The sequence below is a fragment of the Sparus aurata genome, chromosome 1, assembly GCF_900880675.1.
Source record: "Sparus aurata chromosome 1, fSpaAur1.1, whole genome shotgun sequence".
NCBI classification, from domain to species: domain Eukaryota; kingdom Metazoa; phylum Chordata; class Actinopteri; order Spariformes; family Sparidae; genus Sparus; species Sparus aurata.
In genome coordinates, this window is record NC_044187.1 from 4,705,427 (window position 1) to 4,729,040 (window position 23,614).

General features: G+C 45.9%; 1 protein-coding gene and 1 long non-coding RNA gene across 3 annotated transcripts; one reads left to right on the forward strand and one right to left on the reverse strand.

Moving 5' to 3' along the window:
• Positions 1-4,434: 4,434 nt before the first annotated feature.
• LOC115592288 (rho-related GTP-binding protein RhoU-like) lies at positions 4,435-12,316 on the forward strand. Of its 2 annotated transcripts, XM_030434894.1 has the most exons (4): positions 4,435-8,136; positions 8,319-8,377; positions 8,486-8,515; positions 9,952-12,316. In XM_030434894.1, exons 1-4 carry the CDS (start codon positions 7,866-7,868, stop codon positions 10,438-10,440), a joined length of 849 nt encoding a protein of 282 aa, XP_030290754.1. In that variant the 5' UTR covers positions 4,435-7,865; the 3' UTR covers positions 10,441-12,316. The 2 variants fall into 2 exon arrangements, with proteins under 2 accessions (XP_030290754.1, XP_030290762.1); XM_030434902.1 differs by lacking the exon at positions 8,486-8,515.
• Positions 12,317-21,840: 9,524 nt separating this feature from the next.
• LOC115585694 (uncharacterized) lies at positions 21,841-23,514 on the reverse strand. Its single transcript, XR_003984748.1, has 3 exons — positions 23,367-23,514; positions 23,122-23,203; positions 21,841-21,891 (listed from the first exon to the last, which is right to left on the reverse strand). It is a non-coding gene; the product is annotated as an uncharacterized LOC115585694 (long non-coding RNA).
• Positions 23,515-23,614: the final 100 nt, after the last annotated feature.

The window sequence follows — 23,614 nt, forward strand, 5'->3', positions numbered from 1 at the left end:
CCGTAAATATATTATCTTCACCAGAGAGGATATATTTTGGATAAAGGGACGGAAACAAAAACTTTCTTTCTCGTTTTCTTTCACATTGCAATTTTTGGACTTATTACTCAGGGAATTCAAGTGGCTGGTGAGTACAAGTTGTTTGCGGATCCTAAAACATCTCCCCCAGAACAAAATACTTCCATCCATTCACTGTATTTGATGTTACAAAAAAGCAAAACTCATTGGTGTTTTTTTGCGACCAGTAGAAGAGCAGCTCTGCTGTTGTCCTGTGGAGGTTTAATCACCAGTATGAATGATGGGAGAGTAAATGGAGGAAGTCCACCTCCCCTGCCCTGCCCTCCCCTTTCTCTCTCTAACTCTCCCTCTCTATCTCTACAACCATGAGCATCTGCCCAGAAATGAACAGATGTAGGCACCTGCGTTGTGGGCCCACATATGCGCACATGTCCCCCTCCCCAAACCCCCTTTCAACCTTCCATGGGACCCGGAGCCGACCACAATGGGGAGAGATCAGGGATGCAGTAACCAAATACTGCCTATCCCCCCAGGACACTCGCTCTGTTAGAGGCATTGTCACCAGTTATATCAAGTGGCTGCACCGAACAATCTGCTGTATGACTGCTCATTTGAGACATAACATAATTCAGAGGGACAGAGGAGGGAGGGAGGCGGGGGAAGGCTGGGTGGTGTACAGAGGTGGCTGCCTGGATAATTTCTATGGCTCCAGTATGAAGTGGTGGCTGTTTTAAACAAGTGGGCTCAGGTTTTCTTGCAGTCGGGGTCCGACTGAATTGAGTCCAGTCTTGGGATAAGTGGCCGTTGGGCTTGTTTTTGAGGGCCCGGGGGTGGCAGGTGCTAGCTGGGGTAGGAGGATGAAAGAGAGGCTTGTCGGAGCAGGGTGGGTACAAGACCAGGTTACACATAAAAAGCCTTGTTTTTGTTCGAGAAAAGAGGTCCAACAGCCCAACGGTAGAGCAGCGGTGGATAATGGCGCCATAATAGCCCCCCGTCCCTATCTCTCAGCTGCCGCTGGACGACAGAGGATCCACACGCACCTGTTGTCGTCCCCCTTTTGTGTCCGGCTAGCGTGCTACACCTCAGGAATGCTCCCCGTCCAGAGGCCAGGCTGCTCGTCCCAGGAGAGAGCTTAGCCACGGTGGGATGAGGGGAGGGTGTCAGGAGTGTGTGTGGAGGAGCTGGGGGGGCACGGCAACCAGCAGGGAAGCTTTAGAGGACAAGACAAGGAGGAGAAGGAGGGGAGGTGGAGGTGGGAGGGAGAGAGGGTGCGTTCCTCCAAAGCCAGTGTCCTCTCTCCTCCTCTCCAGGGGCCTGTCCAGAGAGCCCTGTCCTAAATCACTGGCCCCAGGGGGAAGGCTCTCCATTGTGAAGAGATGGCCCCTGCAAGCTGGGCCGCCAGCTGCCACTGCTGCAGCGTCATGCCCCCCTCCTCCCCCTGCACACACACACACACACACACACACACACACACACACACCTCCTCCCAGCATCCCCTCCACCTTCAGCACCATGACAATGCTCCCTGCGGCCAGGGCCACAGGCCAGTGGAGAGCATTAAAAAGGACTTGGAGGAGACTCTTGAGAAAGGCCACAGCGGACCAACATGTTTTTTGGCTGAACAATAATGATGACAAAGTCGGAGCAGGGTTACAGTGCACGACACGGTAACCTGGACGAATCGGACGACCCGGCCCCAGTGAAATAGAGCCCTTGATGATACAAAGAGTGATCATAAATTGTGTGTGACGGTGCAAAAAAACTTACAGCAGATTGTAGTCGAGGAAGCTTGACCGTAGATGCCGGACTTGAAGATTCACGGCGGTCCTTTTTTGTTGACTTCAAAGACAAACGATCCCAGCTGCAGATCTCCTCTCAATCCTTCCACGTCAAGAGGAGATTTTAATGGTTTTTCTTTCACTTTGCTGACACACTGTCAGCACATCCTATAAAATCCAGTCCATACATAAACCTTTAGACTCAAACCATAAAAGTAGCAAAGTTCATCTGCAGACACGGACACAGCTTCTTATCAAGGCAGATTGATTTTATCCATCTATTAAACGACCATTATCAGTTCAGGTGTTTACTCTGCTGTGCACTGCAAATAGACAAGGTGAAAAACAAAACAAAAAGTGTTCTCAAAAGGAAATGGACCTCTGGACAGTTAGAGTTTTCACACCAACGTCCCAGTTTAATGTCGACTGGGAAATTCAGGATTGATTCATGTCTGAAAGTACAAACAAACATGGAGGCCTTTAAATGCAATTTAGGCTGCGATGATCTTACAGAGTCAAACAACCATCTCTGCTTTATGTTGTCAATATGGGAATCTTTGGTCCTTGTGATAAACAGTGCACAGGTGATAATGCCCTTAGAAGTCCTCGTACAATACTTTTTTAATATCAATAATCATCATAAACATGTTAACTGTTTGATTATAAGCAATTTATAAACACTTATAGGTAAGTTTATAGATGCTTAAGAATGTAATTTAATGATCTGATAACTCTGATTTAGCTTTAGATATGAAAATGAAAAATGTATTTAATAAAGCAGCAAAAAACACTTGATGTGTCTTCTAATCTAACAATATGAATGTTTATTGTGCTCTTATTTACAAAGTCTTATTAATTAAAAGCATAATATAATGCGTTATAAGAATCTATTAACTAAAGCTTATTGCAAAGAGCAGCACCAGAAGACGGATCCATGTTCCGGTTAATTTGGAGGAAAAAGAGTAAAATGCTGACATGTAACACTTCTGCAAACAAAAGACGTGTTTCAGAATTTGTAAGTGTCACACAATGTTCACATTACATGTATATGAGCTGACTGTCTTATCAGTAGATGGAGGGGATGCCAAGCCAGTGTTCCAGCATTTGTAAGAGTGACTCTCCCAGGTACTTTAAACCAGAACATTGTTTTTTAAAAGAATCAAACCTTAAGAAAAATGGAAAGTTTCAACATATCCATAGACTGCAGAAACATACATGTATTCAGGTGATCGGGTTCAGGAGGAGACAGATTGAAACCAACAACACAGATGTTAAAATGTGCTGCATTTAATCTGGTCTGTCTGAGTTAAAACTGGTTCACAGCCGGCTCTCGTTCTGCAACACAACATAGAATAAAAATCAAAAACAATTCACAGTAACAACAACAGAACACAGACAGAAGAGAGGACGTCAGTGTAGTAAGATGACATAATGGAATCTGCGGTCCCTCCATCAGATAGTGTTTACATCCTGGTTTTAAATGTGTACCGGAGGTTATTGCTCTAATATAATGTGGGCTCTCAGTGTAATTTGCATGATGTCGTGTTTTGTTTGCAGCAGTAATCTTTCAGTTGCACCTGATGAGCCGTGCTGCCTCACCAGACGGAACTGTTGCAGGTTCACTAAATAGACACATTCACATTCAGACTTTTTTGTGCTCTTTTTTTTTTTTTTTTTGATTTCATCCCCCAACTGCCACCGCCTTCACCGCCGCAGCTCTGTAGGAGGATTTTCCCATCCATTGCTAAGGGAGGCGTGCTCCATTGTGCAGCTTCTAATGATGATTGTAATGATGGCTTGTCCATCTTTGATAAGAAACAGCACGCCCCTCATTAAAGGGCCCGGGGCCCCGGTTCTCATGGCTGCCGGTCCTTCTCCCGAGTCGGACAGCAGGCGAGGGGAGGCGAGACGACACCCGTGGCACACGCCTGTTGACCGAGCCACAAAGCAAAAGCGTGTGACACTCGCCCCACCCCCGCCGGTCCCATTGTCCTCCCCGTGGGTCCCACAGACAAGACCAATCCTGTTACCCTCCCACCCCTCAGCCCCCTCGCCCTCCCTCCCCTCCTCGCAACCACAAAAACCACAACACACACTTGTATTGCTTCTCAACACACACACACACGCACACACATACACACTCCCCTTCTTCCTTTCCCTCTCTCCTTCACAATCAATTTTACCAATCAGCTGATCTCTCTCTTTCTCACACATCCACCAGGGGTTGCCCTCATCGCCTTCTCCTCCCACCCTCACCCCACCTCCTGCATCACCTCCCCCCTTCACCATCAGCTGCTACGTAAGGTGGAAATCCATCATTGTGTGTAAAGAAGGTGCTCGTGCATGCAGCACAGCCATTATCATACACACACACACACACACACACTTAGTGGGGTGTGTTTGGGCTGGGGGGTGATTGGTCCAGGAGGTTTTTTTTTGGAGGGGGGGGAGGCTGTAATTCACTGATTCACATGCAGACAGTATTTCTTGGTGGTGTTGGAGGAGGGTGTGGCAGGTGGGTGGGGTCTGGGTTTTTAGGGATGCAGGATGGTGCTGGTGATGGTCGTGGGACGGAGGAGAGAGGAGGAGGAGGAGGGGTGAGGCACGGGGTGATGGGGAGGGAGGAGGAAGAGGAGGAGGAGGGGGAGGTTGCCGCGGCTGCCGGGGTCAGGCCTGTGTGTCCTGGGAAAGTTGGGTTCTCCATTTAAATCTGCACATGTTGCGGCCTTCTGGTGGCTGCGTGAATGCGCACGGTGACAGATGGCCCCAGCCCATAACTATAGAGTCCGAGCACCCCGGTCCCCCGAGGGAGAGGGAGAGAGGGAGAGAGGGAGAGGAGAGAGGGAGAGGGAGAGAGGCTGCAGGGGAAGAAGAGGAGAATGTAGCGCTCAGCTGATCCCATCAAAAAGAGAGATGAGAGGAGGAAGGGCAGAGGAGGAGGAGGAGGAGGGTGGATGGTGTGTGTTTGTTGTATTTATGTGTGTATGTGTGTGTGTGTGTGTGTATTATGAGGGGGGAGGGGCGGTTCCTTAATCCCAAACTCTAAATTGAGTTAATGTATTTGCCTGGTCTGCAAACTCCAATAGGAGGCCCGGGGACCCCAAAGATTCTGATTAGGTGTCTAGTTTATCAGATGTTGGAGGACGAGGAGGAGGGAGACTGTTTGTACATGAGTAGAATGGCAGCTTTGTATGTTACGTGTGTGTGTGTGTGTGTGTGTGTGTGTGTGTGTGTTGACAGGGTTTATGGCTTTCTGGGTTGTGTGCCAGCTCCTGGAGCAGGGCTGCCCGATGTCTCCATTCACAGAGCCGTTGTTTTTCTCTGACTCTTCATTAATCCTGTTAAGCAGCAGTGATGTCAGCGCCTGTTTAAAGCAGATTCACACCGCTGAGGAGCTGAGAGACAGTTTGCTGTCGAATGTCTTTTTCCAGGATCAAGTTTTGGTTTTTGGTTTGGTAATGAGGACATTTTTTTGCAGTCTTCATCTCTGTGACAACCCAAACATCAGAAGAAAAATGTTGGCACGGGATTTCTGCAAACCACAGAAATGTTGAAGCTTTACATTTCTTTACATTTTCAACTGTGCGATTCTTTATGCTTCATTAAGACGAGGAAAACATCGTGCTTTGGCTTAAAATACCCGCTGTTGCCACAGTCGCCACAGACTCGACCAGAACATACTCTGATGTTACCAGCGCCATCACACTCTCCTCCATCTTGTGTGACTGTCATGCCACCACAATCCCTCCTGCCTCGCCTGGATATCGTGCCATGACACTCATTTACATTCAGGGCATTTATCAGACGCTTTTGTCCAAAGTGACTTACAGTAATTCATTCATACATTCATACACTGATGGCGATGGCTGCCATGCAAGATGCTGACCACCACATCAGACACTCCCCTCCGTCTTGACTGGATATGACGCTACGACAATCCCCAAATCATTTATTCAAGTTTCTTATGTGTACCATAGCAGACACACTAAACACAACCTAACCTAACAATAAATGGGGCTAAAATAATTAAGATACAAGATGTTAATGAAGGAAAATGCTGCAAACTGCTGCAAAATGTGAAAGAAGATGCTCTGTTTTCCAGTTTGACACAGACAAATAAAATTATTTTTCCTTGTAAATTTAGAATAATGTATAAAGATTCGCCTTTACGCCTTGTGGATTCTAACATAGCTGCACTTTGATTAAATAAACTTGGCGTTAGAAAATAGAACCCTGAGAAAACTAATTTCAGTGGAATAATGAATCTCAGACGCAGACACGATCAAAACTGTCTGCAGCAGAGAGCAGTGTGCTAACTCAGACGGTGGATCAACAATCAGACGACACACAGTGGAGCTGCATGGTGTGTGTCTGTCTGTGTGTGTGTGTGTGTGTGTGTGTGTGTGTGTGTCTGTGTGTCTGTGTGTGAGGTGTCTTGTTCTTTGCGGGTGCGTATGGTTTCACTCCCACTCACTGGTGTTTTTTGGTGCTGCTCAATGCATGGCAACGCAGTCTGCCTCCCACACACACACACACACACACACACACACACACACACACACACTTAGACGGCTGCTCTCTCACTGTGTCGTCGCTCTGAAGCCTCCAGGAGAAATGAAGGCATCTCGTCTGTAATGAGAGAATCAAAACCTGGTTAGCGAGTATAAATCAGGCCACGATGAGCTGAAACAATCATAATCAACAATTCTTGGATTATATTGTGTATTTCATGCTTGCAGCGCTCCACCTCATCTGACAAATTAAATGGAATATCAACATTTTTCTCTAACGCAGGACTGATTTCATGGATAGCTGAACACCTAAAAAGGATCAAATCTTTAACAGCTCTGAATGTCAGTGTTGCTGTTTCAGCCCTTAAAAAAAAACTCCATATTAGTCGAACCGTCATATAAAATTCCCTCACAAGTCAGAGACGGTTTGATAACCGGATTAGGAGGCTCTGCAGCCGTGTGATTCGCTTATGTTGCTCATTAATTTCTGGCTTGATGAGGATCATAAACACGACACATTACAGCCAGAAATGAGGTTTCCGTGTTTCCTTGAGTCATTTGTTTCAGGGTTTCACTGCAGCCTGATGTTTTAATCTGTTTTCAGCTTCAGACTCCCTCTCTGTCTGTCTGCCTGCCTGTCTGCCTGTCTGTCTGTCTGTGGAGGCTGTTTATTTGTTGTTGGTCACAGTGACAAGACGTGATGACTCATGCTGCACACAGTCCTTCAGCGCCCACAGCTGACGGGACTCCACCACTAGGGGGCGTCAGTGCGCCACATCACCTCCACATGTTGTCCTATAAACAGTCCTGGTGGAGGTGAACTATCGGGTTTATTGATTAACTGGACAGAAACAGTGAATCAGACTGAAAAAGAAACATAAACTGTAGTGATTATGTGTGTTTTATTGTCATTAATTGTCATTTATTCTATATTTACTCACATTTTTTCAGCACTGAGGACAGAGTTTGTCACAAGGAGCTCAATTTGTGTGGATTTTGATAGTTAAATATAATGTATTCTATTCTATATAGTTTGCAATCCATCTTCATGATTGTGTATTATATTAAAAAAGAATAAATCTTAAAACTCAGCCTGTGTGTGTGTTGTGTGGCCCACCCTCTGCTCAATAAAATGAAAACGTGCACAGTATGAAAGTTTAGACTTTTATTTCTATCTTTTAATTGGCTCAAGAGGGGTGACATACTGTATTTTTTACCCTGTGGGATAAAGGCTTCCAGTAGGCTTAGTTCATTTCACTTGGAAAGCTCTGAGCTTCATATGGTGCTCTGCTCGGTAAGCCTCTTATGAATCACGACCACAGCAGATGTAGGGAGAATGCCAATCAGGAGCTCCTGCTGAGCGGAGAAACCCGACGGCTGCGCGCTTCAGGACTCTCTGCCTCGGTTCACTTGAATCGCACCTTAAATGTTGTTTGGCGCTTTTTGTTCGCAGTTTGAACAAAAACTAAAACAGCAGAAAAAACACGTGGGCTGTGAGGAGATGGAGCGCGCGGGGAGCCTCTAAACAAAAACCCGCTCCCTGTCAGAAGGCGGAACCATGCTGCCTCAGGAGGTCGTGAAGCAGAAGCCGCGCCGTGTGTCGGAACCGATGTGCGGAGTAGACGGTCCAACAACCCCGTCTCGGATCTTGACGAACCGGGACTTCCCTCTGAGCGTGAAGCGCCGGCGGTCCGGCTCCGCACCTGAGCGCAAGGTGAACTGCGTCCTGGTTGGAGACGGAGCCGTGGGCAAGACCAGCCTCATCGTCAGCTACACCACCAACGGATACCCGACAGAATATGTTCCGACAGCGTTTGACAACTTCACCGGTAAACCTTGTCTCCACTCTATCTGGATTTTGGAGCGTTACGCACGAGTTTTACGCACGACTGAAAGTTCAAGTTTAAATGGTTACACGCCGATATTTTTCGTTTGAAAGCCTGTAGATGGATTCAAAGAGATTATATTAACATGTGTAACACAAACTGTACACACTTCTTTATCCTCTCAGTGATGGTTGTGGTGGACGGGAAACCAGTGCGGCTGCAGCTCTGTGACATGGCTGGACAGGTGAGCTGCACCTTCTCTTTGAACAGAACCACATACAGTAATATTTACTATCACACCTGAACATGCAGCTTTGTAATCACTCAGCCTCACTTCTATTTTTCATGATAGAAATGGGGGCTGGTTGATGGATCAATCAATGTAAGTCATCATTGATCTACAAGTATTTGTCAGTGAGTAGCAGCTCTTGCTGTGTTTGTGTTTGTTGCCCCCTGCAGCCTGCTTTAAGTCCTGGACTGAAATCCTTTAAGACCCCCTTTAGTTTAAGAGCCAAGTAGTCCTGTAACTCCACAGCTTACATCGCCCCCTGCAGGCACGAAGCCAGTTCTGCCCCCTCAGTCACCCTGTGAGCTTCTTCACCCACCCAACCTTTCCTATCAGGAGTGTCTCCTTTAACATCCAAACAGTAACATGGTGAAGAAGTTTAAGCGTCTTTTTTAACATAAATAAATAGAAAAAAAGCACAAGGACGACTTTAAAGGATTAAAGCAAGGACACTACTTCTTCAGGAAAACAGGAGATTCACAAAGACATAAAGAAAACTAAACTAAACCATCTGCGTGGTCAGAGACTATCAACGTTTTAAAAAACTGGACAAAAACTAGAATCATTCTAAAGTTAATAATTTAGTTAATAAAAAAAAGTTAATAATAGTTGAACATTCAAAACCTCTGTTCTAAATCCAGTTTCAGATCTGTTAAACCCTTTATTCTATTTCTTAAAACAGACAAAATGTAAAGTTAACTTTCTCCTCTGATATGACAACTTAAGACCAGATAAATCCAAGTCTTGATAAAAACCTGCTCGCCAAATTCAGCTGGTCCACCATCGAGTAGTGAGGCCGTTAGTTCGATGAGGTTTGAGTCCTGTGTGGAAGTGTTTGTCAAAGTGTTTACTTATTATTTTTAGGGTTTTTCCAGTTTTTCAGAGCCTGACTGATAAATGGACTGGCTGATATTATGGGTTGATATTTGCCTGTCACTGATATATCGGTATGTACGTATGCTGTCCGATCTGAGCCAATATGACATTTTTTTTTTTTTCCTTTTTTTAACGAACAACAGCAGAAAAAGCTGCTATGGTTGACTTTTTTCAGTGCACTCAGGTCCTTTTTGGATCCTAAAGTTTATTGTTCCTTTCTAAGTTTTGTATATATCGTTTTCACAAATGTTAAACCACATTAACCACATTTGAGGGATCACTGCAAAACACTCTCTTGGTGTGTATATTCTGCATATGTTAGAGTATATTATATAGACTTTTACTCTCCATTACTGGGATTAACATCGACCCCAAAAATCCAGGATCAGTCAGGCTGTAATTTGGACTTTAAAACGGCTTAGTTAAATTCAGGAAAATAAAATGGTCTGGTTTAAAATAGACAATTTCACAAAGTCAACTTTTACCAAATAGGAATAGCAAAACTATGACTTTCCAACAATGTGAGTGCTCAGTTGCAGTGATGGTTCTCAACATTAATTATGACGTTGTAGGAGCAACAACAACATGATGATATCAGATCCCAGTCTTGATTTTTAAGGAGCCATGTTTCTTCTAACCTGGTTTCTTGTCTGAAGGACGAGCTGGACCGCCTCCGGCCGCTGTGCTACAAGAACGCAGACGTCTTCCTCCTCTGCTACAGCGTGGTCCGCCCCTGCTCTTTCCGCAACCTGATCACCAGGTGGGTTCCAGAGATCCGTCAGCACTGTCCTGGTGCGCCTCTGGTCCTCGTAGGCACCCAGCTGGACCTGAGGGAGGACGTCCAGGTCTTGATCCACCTGGCACAGAACCAGGAGCGGCCGGTGGGCACCGAGGAGGGCCGGCAGCTCGCCCAAGAGATCGGGGCAGTGGGCTTTGCAGAGTGCTCAGCTCTGACCCAGAAGAACCTGAAGGACGCTTTTGATTCGGCCATCCTGGCCAGCATCCAGCAGACAGACACTTGTAGCGTCCAGCAGCAGAGGCTGACTCTGAGGAAGAAGACGCCCGATAAGATCAAGAGCCTCTCGGAGACCTGGTGGAGGAAGATCAGCTGTCTGATGGGAGAGCAGAGCTGTGACTTCAAGTGAACACAACACACCATCATGGTCACATCATGTTTCAAACACTGTCTAGATTTGGTTTGTTTCAGCTTTCCAACAGAGGGTGGCAGACGGGTGGCGAGTATCACCACACAGGTAAACACAGCAAGGTCCAGAACGAGCTCAGAGCTGCAGGTTTGTCAGTTCACAATCAGCTGAATAAATGTGGGCAATGTATGTTTCTGCAAAACACGGATATGCTGCAACTTTACATTTCTTTCCGTTCAGTTTTCAGTTTCTTTTGTGTCAGTGCCGTGCTCGTGGTTTGTTAGGAGAACATCATGTTTTAGTCAGTCTGGAGCAGAGAAAACTGCAACGTTTTACTGAGGATCACAACAGGGACAGGTGAACACAACAGACTTGTAGAAGACTGCGTTAAAGTCGAGACTTAAATACAAATTAAACTAACGAGGGGATGAGGTGCAGGTGGAGAAACAAGTGACAAGACAGGTGTGGAGGTAAAATCAAACTGGTAAGGAGCACGATGACGAGAACACAAGAGGGAAACGGAGCAAAAGACACTGAAAATCCAGATCAAACACATGCAAGTGTTTAAACGGCATCTTGAACAGTTGTCACTGGCTTGGGATTAAGTCTACCATCATCCCCTCGACCTCCTGACATGAATGTCGACTTACAAACATCTCACGTGAACATGATGTGGCACATATAGTAGAAATGTCAACATGAACGAAACATATCCGTGGTTTATAGAGATGATAATCGCCAAAAGGTTTTATTAAGAAGTTAGAAATTTCACTAAGTTTCAGCCTCTTCTGCTTCGATATATTGTTTTGATGTAGGTAACCCCACCCGTCTGAGACTCCCAGAAGGTTAAAACAAATGTTTTCACACCGGGGTTTTGGTTTGACCGAAGATCTAAACTTGGTTTTTGACTCGATGTGTGTGTTGTTTGTCACATTACGCCCCAACATCACTAGTACTTCAACTGTAAGTTTGTAGGTTAATTATTTATCTATGTATTTCTATATTTATATTTTCATCGCCCTCACTGATCATGGAACATGCTCAGAAGCCTTGATTAAAGTTTATAACAACTGTTTACACGATTATTTCATTCAACCAAAAAACGGCATTTCATGGGTAGAAATTTAAAATCAGTGAGCAGCTTTTTAGTGGCTGATAGGGAACTAACGTAAGAAATATTGAGACATTTTACTTTATATTAATAAATCCTGCACTGGGGAAATTCACTTTATACAGCAGCTCATAATTCGAAAAGCAAAGTAAGAAGTGTCTGAGTGGCAAATAAAAAAGAAACATGGTAAAACAATTAATTAACATAAGCTATAAATAAATGAAACAATAAATATGGAAGCTATAAACAACTTCCATGTGACCATGATGGATGCAAACACTGGAGCAGCATTCTCCTGTTCTTCGGTACTCCACGACTTCTGCTCTTGATCCGTCGCCAGACAACAACGGGACATGTTGGCAGGTTAATAGGGATCAAGTGTTCTCTGATCCTCCTGACCAGCTACTGAGAAGAGTCGGCATAGACATGCATTGTTGCCTCTTATAGTTTCAGAGTTGGGCAGCACAGAGTCAGAGCGTCTCCTGGGTAATTTTCCTGTAATCTCAGGGTAAGAAGAGCATCACCAGCTTTCCTCTTTGACTCAGAGGTCGCCTGCTGGAGGCTCCTCTGGTCGCAGCCTCCTCTAATAGGAGCAGACAGGACCACCTGGACTGGATTAGATCGGCATATGGAGCCTGATTCTCTCCCCACGGAGGCCTCACACCTTGGAAAGGCAGCAGAGGGCAGATTCCTCCACCCTCAAGCAGTTTATCAAGGTCTTATATGCAACCTGTACGTGAGGGAAATGTATTTATGACACTCAAATTCAGAGGACTCTGCTCGGGACACTTTACCAACCCAAAATGTGTCTATTTGACGTCCTGTGAATGAGACTCAACAATCAACTGTCTTTGTGGTGTGCTCAGGAACTGCTGGGAGAAATCCAACTGATTCTACGTTTAACCTTATTAGTCTTTGAATTCTATTAATATGACGTGAGCTTAATTTCAGAGCATGTACTTTATAATTTAGCCTATAAATAATAAAGTTATTTTGAGACTTCTTAAACAAAGTATTATAATGCAAGAGGATATTTAAAAGAATATGTTTAGGCCTTTAACAGACACAAGGAAGTGTACGAATGACAAAAACAAAATGGCCATTTAAACCAGTGTGAAGAAAACCTGAACCTGGTGGTGAGTCATAAAGGCGGATGAATGAAACCACGACTCCATACGTTAAAGAGTTGATTGTATGTGACATATGGCAGCTGACATTTTGAGCAGCAGCCTGTCCGGTTCACTTTAACAGGTGACCTCACTTAATCCGGCCTAATTTCCCTCACAGACACACAAACAGCTTGAGAGGTTTTAAAAGGCAGGTGTGGTTACCTCTCTGGACATCTGGCTGCTGATCACCTCAGGACAGAGTTCATATTTGTATACAACAACCATCACCTGCACACATTAACTACTCTGTGTGTTTACAGCAGTTCATGTCTCAATTAAACTGTGCAGTTCAGTTCTTTCAGTGACAGTGTTTGCTGTTAACTGCAGCTCAGAGAGGAATAACTGTCCTGAAAATACAGAATGTTAGAAAACAGAACCTGATTCAACAGTAGGATAGCATTCAGTAGAGCGCATACCTCTGCCAAGGCCCAGCAGTCCCTTTTTAACTCAGACAAGCCTCGTCCAATATCCAACAAAACAACTGAAAGAGCTTCATCCAAATTTTTTGTTTTTGAAAGGCATCAGATTTTACCCACTCATAGATACCAGCTACCTAAATTAGGCTGATTTTTATCAACATCCCTGAGAAATTAAAGAAAATGTGAAAAAAACATCCATCCGATCTCTCAATATAAAAGAAAGTGAGTAAAAATTCACGCATCTGTCCCTTCATCCAGATTCATCCACACCAAAAGATATGATCTATTCTGGGTTTCATTTCAAATCTCATGGAAATCCAACCAATCCACCCTCGGAACAACGTGCGCTAATCCATCAAAACACCCTTTTTTTTAGAGTATTTACTGGTAAAGTTTCTTGGGAGGATGTTGCAGACTGACTCTTACCATCACATTTAATTCTGTGGAGCTTTAAACAAACAAACTTTATAACTGACTTACTGCCCTCCTTAAAACTCTCAGTTTCTGAGTGCTGTATCCTTTTTGTCTAACTCAGACCAGTTCTACTAACAGTCCTCCTCAGGTCAAGACTCTGCTGTTGACAATGTTTACATTGTGTCCAGAGAAGACAGATGGTTTGAAAGAGGAGTAAAATAATTGATCTACTCCAAACTGGAATGACCGTCTTTGAACAGAGGAGGTGGCCTACGACATAACTTATCACACACCTACAGCGCAGCACTGAGTTCTCTCCCCAGACAGCTTAACAACCATTCACACCTGGGCCCACCTAGACCTAATGACCCACATGAGGGCCATTTGGGTCACTGACTCACATATACGACTCTGAAACCCAAAGTTCACGTGTGACCTTAACAACTCTGTAAGGAAACTCCCACACAGGGTTTAAAAGCCTGTGACTCCCCTCCAGTTAGTTAGAACTGAAGAAGCTTCTTGTATGAGAGTTGGAACATCTTCAAAAAACTGAAACATGTCCAGTTGCCTTTGATACAGCACCAAGAATTACTGAACTCTGTTAGCATCACACCATCTACAGATTAGTAACCCCCTAAAATGATCTTTTTCAAAGAGTGCTTTTCACATCAGACACAACAATTAAATGGTGTTGTAAAGCTTCTGTTTAATCACACCCGAATACATATTCAATATCAAAAGGCTAAAAATGTTAAAGAAAAAAATACTGAAATAATTTGTTGATCATTTGGCCAACATACAGTCAGAGAGATGAGTTTTCTCTCTGAGTCTTACTCGCTATTTTCCATGCAGGATGACAAAAAACATGGAAAATGTAAACACACAGTTTTCAAAGTAGATAAATACAAACAGCAATATAGACCGTTAATAATAAAGAGCTGAGATTTCAATGCAGTAAAAATACAAATTCAGAAAATGAGCAGGTGAATATATACAAAGGATATTTGACTGATGATATAACCAGTTGTCATCATTAAACTTGTGAGAAAAAAATCTGCTGTAATATCAGATGGAGTTATTATTTACATCAAAGCTAAACTAACACAGTTTAACACAACAGTCCTGTAATAAATTCTGCCTTCATGAAGGTGATAATGTTTCATTTATGTTTAAACAGCTGTAGGAATGTGTTGTGGTCATTTTTGGAACTGCATGTGTTACACTCAGAGGTGTCTCTAATGTTCAGTCGACCCTCATTAATATAAATGAGGTTTAAATGAAATATTGTTGCCCAAACTCTGTGTTCTCAGTCAAACCATCAGTGAAGAAAAGATCCATCAATACAAACCACAGATCCATGCTGTCCTCACACTCAGTGGCTTTTGTTAACTCTGCTGTACAGTGCAGATGGATCCTCCACAGCTGCCTGATGGTTTGTTCTGTGGAGGAATTAAACAGAAATTGAAATAATGGTAAAATAATTAACATGAAACCTCAAAATCATGAAAATCCAAACAGTTTAGAATACAACAGACACATGCAACAGTCTTCAAAAACTTAATGTGTTTTTCATTTAAACTCAAACAGCAGCAAAGATTATCTTGTTTGAGGAGCTGCTCACCCTGAGGCACTGATGAAGTTTGTAGTCACATATACAACATTCTCCTCCTCGTTCCTGTGAGGCCGAGCTGGGCTGAAGTCTGAGTGAAGAGTGTCTGCCTGGGTCCTTCTGAATTGTACGCTGCCGTAGTGAAGTTCTCCTCTCTGCTGGCCACAGGGACAACAGTACTTTTACATTTTCCATGTATTTAAACTCTTGACAAAGAAACCCAATACAATAGAATGGAACTATATTCTCGGCTTGTGTGCCAAAAAATACATTTAAGAAACAGTAATTTCAGTAATTTCTCTTTCCAGAAATCATGAACTGGTTTCTCAAGATAATTCACAGACCTTGTTGTGAGCAGTTTCATGTAGGACTTATTTTCTTTCTACTGAAATACACCCACCAATCAAACAGCAGCTACTTATGGATAAGAGGCTCATGGTCACCATAGTGCTGGATGTAAACATGAATGTGTCCTGGTGACAGCTTGAGTAGATGGATGCTTCCCTCTGTGCAGTTATACAAAAATGGTTCCTATATGAAACTGTTCACAACAAGTTGGAGGCGATGTGCCATCTAGTTCCATTATATTTGAGAGAAGGCCAACATCTCTACGGCTGACAAATCCAAAACTGAACAACTCACACCAAAACAATCTGGATGGATAAATAGAACTCCGGGGAAGAGAACAAAAATGTAGATTTGTTTTTAGGGTGAACTGGTCCTTTATGGTAGTAAATTAAATGTTTACTGTGCTGTAGCATCAAATCTCCATTCAATAAACTAAAAAGAGCTTTCAGCTGAGTTTGCTAAGACATAGACGTGTGTCATCGTGTAGCTTGTTTTTGTTATTACACTACCTACTGCTCACCAGCAGAGGTCACAACATTCAATCAAAAGTCATTATTTTTTATGTCTAAACAAACTAAATAAATAAAGTGACCTTAAAGGGATATTACTGTGTTCCCTCAGAACAGCAATACACATATTTCGAGGCATCAAACATTTAATATCGATTTGAGTCGATTACCGAGTGCAGTAGAGTCCCGCAGCAATGATCATCATTGAGCTGTGGAACTCTACTGCACTCGGTAATCGACTCACGGGATGATTCCCCACAACAAGGAAGGCTTCTCGGGTGGTGAAATTTGTTTATCTATTCCGACAAATCCGACATCCATCCATCCATCCATTTTCATCCGCTTATCCGGGGCCGGGTCGCGGGGGCAGCTGCCTGAGCAGGGACACCCAGACCTCCCTCTCCCCGGATACTGCCTCCAGCTCTTCCGGGAGGACCCCAAGGCGTTCCCAGGCCAGCTGGGCGACATAGTCACACCAGCGTGTCCTGGGTCTTCCTCGGGGTCTCCTCCCGGAGGGACATGCCAGGAACACCTCCCGAGGGAGGCGTCCCGGGGGCATCCGAAACAGATGCCCGAGCCACCTCAGTTGGCTCCTCTCGATGTGGAGGAGCAGCGGCTCTACTCTGAGCTCCTCCCGGGTGACAGAGCTCTTCACCCTATCTCTAAGGGAGCGCCCTGCCACCCTGCGGAGGAAACTCATTTCGGCCGCTTGTATCCGGGATCTTATTCTTTCGGTCATGACCCAAAGTTCATGGCCATAGGTGAGGGTCGGAACGTAGATTGACTGGTAAATCGAGAGCTTCGCCTTTCGGCTCAGCTCTCTCTTCACCACGACGGACCGATACAAAGACCGCATTACTGCGGCCGCTGCACCGATCCGTCTGTCAATCTCACGCTCCATCCTTCCCTCACTTGTGAACAAGACCCCAAGATACTTAAACTCCTCCACTTGAGGCAGGAACTCTCCTCCCACCTGGAGGGAGCAGGCCACCTTTTTCCGGTCGAGAACCATGGCCTCGGATTTGGAGGTGCTGATTCTCATCCCAGCCGCTTCGCACTCGGCTGCAAACCGCCCCAGGACATGCTGGAGGTCCCGGCTCGAAGGAGCCAACAAGACCACATCATCCGCGAAAAGCAGAGATGAGATCCATTGGCTCCCGAACCAGATCCCCTCCGGCCCGTGGCTGCGCCTAGAAATTCTGTCCATAAAAGTAATGAACAGAACCGGTGACAAAGGGCAGCCCTGCCGGAGTCCAACATGTACTGGGAACAGGTCTGACTTACTGCCGGCAATGCGAACCAAGCTCCTGCTCCGGCAGTACAGGGACCGTACGGCCCTTAACAGACGGCCCCCGACCCCGTACTCCCGGAGCACCCCCCACAGTATGCCACGAGGGACACGGTCGAATGCCTTCTCCAAGTCCACAAAACACATGTGGACTGGTTGGGCAAACTCCCATGAACCCTCGAGCACCCTGCGGAGGGTATAGAGCTGGTCCAGTGTTCCACGGCCAGGACGGAAACCGCATTGTTCCTCCTGGATCCGAGGTTCGACTATCGGCCGAATTCTCCTCTCCAGTACCCTGGAATAGACTTTCCCGGGGAGGCTGAGGAGTGTGATCCCCCGATAGTTGGAACACACCCTCCGGTCCCCCTTTTTAAATAGGGGGACCACCACCCCGGTCTGCCAGTCCAGAGGCACTGTCCCCGACTGCCACGCGATGCTGCAGAGACGTGTCAGCCAAGACAGCCCCACAACATCCAGAGACTTGGGGTACTCAGGGCGGATCTCATCCACCCCCGGTGCTTTGCCACTGAGGAGCTTACGGACTACCTCAGTGACTTCGGCTTGGGTGATGGATGGGTCAACCTCTGAGTCCCCAGCCTCTGCTTCCTCTATGGAAGGCGTGTCAGCGGGATTGAGGAGATCCTCGAAGTATTCCTTCCACCGCCCGACGATGTCCCCAGTCGAGGTCAACAGCTCCCCACCTCCACTGTAAACAGTGTTGGTGGAGGACTGCTTCCCCCTCCTGAGGCGCCGGATGGTTTGCCAGAATTTCTTCGAGGCCGACCGGTAGTCCTCCTCCATGGCCTCCCCGAACTCTTCCCAGACCCGAGTTTTTGCTTCTGAGACTGCCCGTGCTGCCGCACGCTTGGCCTGCCGGTACCCGTCAGCTGCCTCAGGAGTCCCCCGGGCCAGCCAGGCCCGGTAGGACTCCTTCTTCAGCTTGACAGCAACCCTTACTTCCGGGGTCCACCACCGGGTTCGGGGATTGCCGCCGCGACAGGCACCGGAGACCTTACGGCCACAGCTCCGGACAGCCGCGTCAACAATGGAGGTGGAGAACATGGTCCATTCGGACTCAATGTCCCCAGCCTCCCTCGGGATCTGGTCAAAGCTCTCCCGGAGGTGGGAGTTAAAGATCTCCCTGGCAGAGGGTTCTGCCAGACGTTCCCAGCAGACCCTCACGATACGTTTGGGTCTGCCAGGTCTGTCCAGCTTCCTCCCCCGCCAGCGGATCCAACTCACCACCAGGTGGTGATCAGTTGACAGCTCAGCCCCTCTCTTCACCCGAGTGTCCAAGACATACGGCCGGAGGTCAGATGACACGACCACAAAGTCGATCATTGATCTCCGGCCTAGGGTGTCCTGGTGCCACGTGCACATATGGACACCCTTATGCTTGAACATGGTGTTTGTTATGGACAAACTGTGACTAGCACAGAAGTCCAGTAACAAAGCACCACTCGGGTTCAGATCGGGGAGGCCGTTCCTCCCAATCACTCCCCTCCAGGTAACACTGTCATCGCCCACGTGGGCGTTGAAGTCCCCCAGGAGAACGACGGAGTCCCCGGTTGGAGCACTCTCCAGTACCCCTCCCAGGGACTCCAAGAAGGCCGGGTACTCTGCACCGCTGTTCGGCCCATAAGCCGAGACAACGGTGAGAGCCCTATCCCCAACCCGAAGGCGCAGGGAAACGACCCTCTCGTTCACCGGGGAGAACTCCAACACATGGCAGCTGAGCTGGGGGGCTATAAGCAAGCCCACACCAGCTCGCCGCCTCTCGCCGCGGGCAACTCCAGAGTAGAAGAGAGTCCAGCCTCTCTCAAGGAGTTGGGTTCCAGAGCCCAGGCTGTGCGTGGAGGTGAGCCCGACTATTTCTAGCCGGTACCGCTCAACCTCCCGCACCAGCTCAGGCTCTTTCCCCCCCAGTGAGGTGACATTCCATGTCCCCATGGCTAGAGTCACCATCCGGGGATTGGGCCGCCGGGGCCCCCGCCCACGACCGCCACCCATATCCCTCTGCACCGGCCCCGTCTGAACCCTCCCGCGAGTGGTGAGCCCACGGGAGGGCGGGCCCACGTTGCTCGTTCGGGCTGCGCCCGGCCGGGTCCCGTGGACAGAGACCCGGCCACCAGGCGCTCGCCTGCGAGCCCCAACCCCAGGCCTGGCTCCAGGGTGGGGCCCCGGTGACGCCGATCCGGGCGACGTGCACGTCCTTGGTCTTGTTTTATTCATCAGGGGCGAGTGAACCGATCTTAGTCTGACCCGTCACCTAGGACCTGTTTGCCTTGGGAGACCCTACCAGGGGCATTAAGCCCCGGACAACATAGCTCCTAGGATCATTCGGGTGCTCAAACCCCTCCACCACGATAAGGTGCCGGTTCAAGGAGGAGACAAGTTTTTGTCTCCTCCTTGACAAATCCGACAATGATATCAAATGTTTGATGCCTCGAAATATGTGCTGGGACCCTGTCTCTAATGTTGCTGAAGTTTGGCGCTGTTCTGAACATTATTTGTGGCTTTTTGATGGCGGTTTTATATTTGGACCCATTTACTGCAGTGTATTGTTGTCGTGTGGTCATTTCTCAGGATGCTAAAACTACGTTAGCTAGCGGTCTGCAAACTTGATCTCTCGAGAGGGAGTCTAACACAGTTTCACGGTGTGTTAGACCATGGATTAAACTTACACCGGAATATCCCTTTAAAGGACAACACAATTACATCATGTTTTACTTTGTTTACAGGTGGCGGACCCTGCCACCTTTCTAGCTTCAAACAGTGTTCTGGGTCCTTATTGTCCTCTGAGAACAGCTTATTTATTTTGTTGGGATCCACAGATGTAGTCATTCATTGTGAATTTCAAAATGGACTCTGAACTGAACTCAGTGTCCCAGAATTCCCCAGTGTACACACCTAGGTGTGTAGACTAGGTCTAGCCTTGAGCTATTGGTCAGGATGACAGACCCCCCTCTGACCAGATAGACAAAACTGGAACTTCCTTTGTTCTCTCTATTCTCCACCTCTCTTCCCACAGGGCTGCCTGTCCTCAAAGTCTCGTCTTCTGGACCTAACAGCTGTTGAGAGTTGCCAGCTACATTTCCAGCAGGCCCAAAGAACTTCTCCTCACAGCAGCGATGTGAGGTCCTGCTAGTATTCCAGTGTAGTTAATGCCAGCAGCTGCAACGCAAAGCTTACCAGCTAACTACACAGTCCAAAGAAAACCAAGCCAGTTAGCACAGAACTGCTATCCTTGCAAAGGAAGAGAGCAACCAGTTTCCTCCACCTGCTGTCTTTCAGCAGACCTTGCACAACAAGAACAGCATTGTTCAACATTGGAATCCCAACCTTCTCCTACTTGGCTCATCAGCCATGAACCACCAGCACCTTTTCTTCAAAGACTGGTCACGTTGAACTGGGCCTAGCTAGCACAAGGCATAGCATAGCACAGCTAAGCACAAGACTTTTAACTAACTGAATGCACATGTGCTCAATCTATGTGTTTGTTGACTGTTTGGATGTTATTGTGATCTCAGGTCAGGTTATTGTTAGTTTGCTTTGCTACACGGCTAATTTGACATTAGTTGATCGTAGTCTATAACGTGGCATCATGTCACTCACACACACACACACACACACATACACACACACACACACACACACACACACACACACACGTATATAGTTCATATTATTTAGATTGTGTATTTTCATCTTTGTGTGAAATAAAAGCCTTTTGAACCTACATGCTGTCTATTCAATTGTGTATAAGATTGAATGTTGCCAACCTCTACTGTATCATGGACTCCAAAATCCCTTCAACCATTACTAGATGTTATGGTAATTTTAGCTGTAGTTATTAAGTTAATTGTTACAAAGAGTTTAGTACTGATTTATGAAACTTCAAGGGTGGTGCCCTGAGGTGATCTAATGTGAATTGGATCTTATTTATTAATATTTACTTATCAATTAATATTTATCCCTGATAATCATTAATTATTAAAAATCAATTAACCCAAAACTCCCAATTATGTTGCACATAATGCACTAAATATGGTGCCCAGTGTGAGACAGTGTACTAAATCATTCATAATGTGCTATTTTAATTTTAGCATGATGTTGTATGAAGCATTACAATTTGCTCAGGGAAATAATAAATATTTCTGAGTTTGTATTATTACCTCATTCATGTTGTATATATCAAAATCTGAGTTTGAATGTCTTCTCCAAAAACTACATAGTGCCCCTTTTACCTGACCTAACCTGTGCTGGATGCATTGTTGGACTGACAGAACTTAATTTGTTGTGGGTATTTAAAGGAAGTTTTGAAGTCATCTCAGTATAACATTTTGCCCTCCCACTGCAGCAAATCCTTCACATTATCTTAATTCTGCTCATGAGTTGAGGTGCACACAGAAAAGTATGAGAGGGTGATAGAAGGAGAAGGAAATGATTCATGTGGGGAAAGAAAGGAGGTAAAGAAGGACAAGGTAGGATCTTTCTGTTTATACCTGTGCTCTGTTGTCTGGTCTCTCCTCAGCCTCAGACTGGTGTTGTGAAGACCTCACTCTTCTGAAGAGACGATAAAAGCTCCAAACAAAGAAACAAACAAATTACTCTTCGCAGACCTTACAAGATAGGTTCATATAATTTCAAGCATATGTTCATACAAGATAGAGGGGGGTCGGGGGGGATGAAGCAGAAGCAGAGGGCCACAGGTCAGATTCAAACCCAGGACCATTGCAGCCTCTGTATGTGAGGCCGCTAGCTCTACCATCTGAGCTAGTGGGTACCTTAAAACATGTTCTTCTTAAAACAAGCTTGATATCAGCGGGACTAGAGTGCCAATAACTCTGTCTTATACCATGGTCTAGGGGAATACTCGATTCTGATTGGCTGCAGGGTGTCCATTAACCCCTGATATATGGATACCTACTAAGTAGTTCCAGTCAAATTGACTGTTAACCGCTGTAAATCAATGCACTAGCTGGCGTATCAAATCTGAATATTATATTCCCAGCACTGAGTTCAGTCCGTCAGTCCTTCAGTGCCTTATCCTCTGAACACCACAGGGTGGCGACTGTAACACACAAGCTGCAGAAAGTTCACTTCCCCTCTAAATTTACTGATACGCGAATAATCTCTCATCCCGTTCGCTGTTCAACTCTCTGCTTCAGGCTGCGGCCACAGTAACGTTACACACGACCGGTCATTTGTTCGTGAAAATCTTGCTATTGATTTGGGGACAATGTTGTTAGCATACTGTCAAATTATATTTACTGTTTGTCAACCGTATGCATTGTTATTGACTTTGAATCTTGCTAGCATAGCGTTAGCTTTGTGGCTCATGGCTGAGGGGACTAGAATATCTCCCGTTGCCAAGTCGTATCTATGGTCCGTCCTATTTACTGGAGGAGTGAACAACGTTTCCATTGCATAAGAATCTTACGGGAGAGTAATGACTGTTCCAGGTATTAGTCAAACCCTCAGGCGTTACCAGGGAAACTAAAATATGGCTTGTGAAAAACTTTTGATTTGATTGTAAAACGCATAAAAATGTAAATTAATGGTCCGAATTTCTTTTCTTTGGCAAGTGACCATGGTATAAGTGGGATAATGCCCGACGAGGTGTCCATGAACAGGAATTAATGGACGACGCGGAGGCCTAAGAACCGTCCGACGCACTCTTAGGCCTCTGCGTCATCCATTAACTCCTGTTTATGGACACCTCGTCGGGCATTATCCCTTACATCTTACATATGTAAGTCTTTCCTTTAAGATGAGAGGTAAATTCAATCACAGAGAAACTGAACTGCTCACCTGATACAGAAAAGGACAGCGAGTAGTATGAAGACCAGAATAACAGCAGTGGTTGAGAGAGCGACTGGTAACTTCCATGTTGCTGGAAAACAGTGACAGAGAACAAACACTGGAAGTTACAAGAACTATTGGGTCAAAATGTGACTGTGAGTTGGACAAAAACAACTGAACGTGTGAAGAGAGGTTGGTTTTGTCAAAGGTTTCACAAACAAAAAAATGATCATGTTTGGGAATTAATAACTCACCTGCCACAACAATCAGCTGTAAGGTGGAGTTATGACGTCCTCTGCTGTTCTGGGCCTCACAGTAATAATTCCCACTGTGTTCAGCTCTGAAGTCAGTGAGGGTGAAGATCTGTCCTGATGCTTTTGGTGAGTCTTACATTCTCCTTGTACCAGGTGTAATTAGCTGCTGGGTTAGCATCACTGCTACAGGTCAGAGTCACTGAACTGCCCTCCACTATCTCAGCAGAGGGACTCACTGACACAGAGGG

What these genes read in the sequence shown, in the direction of transcription:
- LOC115592288 (XM_030434894.1), top strand. Translation starts at nt 7,866, where the DNA reads ATGCTGCCTCAGGAGGTCGTGAAGCAGAAGCCGCGCCGTGTGTCGGAA. An exon ending in AGCGTTTGACAACTTCACCG is followed by an intron (nt 8,137 to 8,318) that starts GTAAACCTTGTC and finishes TTATCCTCTCAG; the next exon opens with TGATGGTTGTGGTGGACGGG. An exon ending in TCTGTGACATGGCTGGACAG is followed by an intron (nt 8,378 to 8,485) that starts GTGAGCTGCACC and finishes TTTTCATGATAG; the next exon opens with AAATGGGGGCTGGTTGATGG.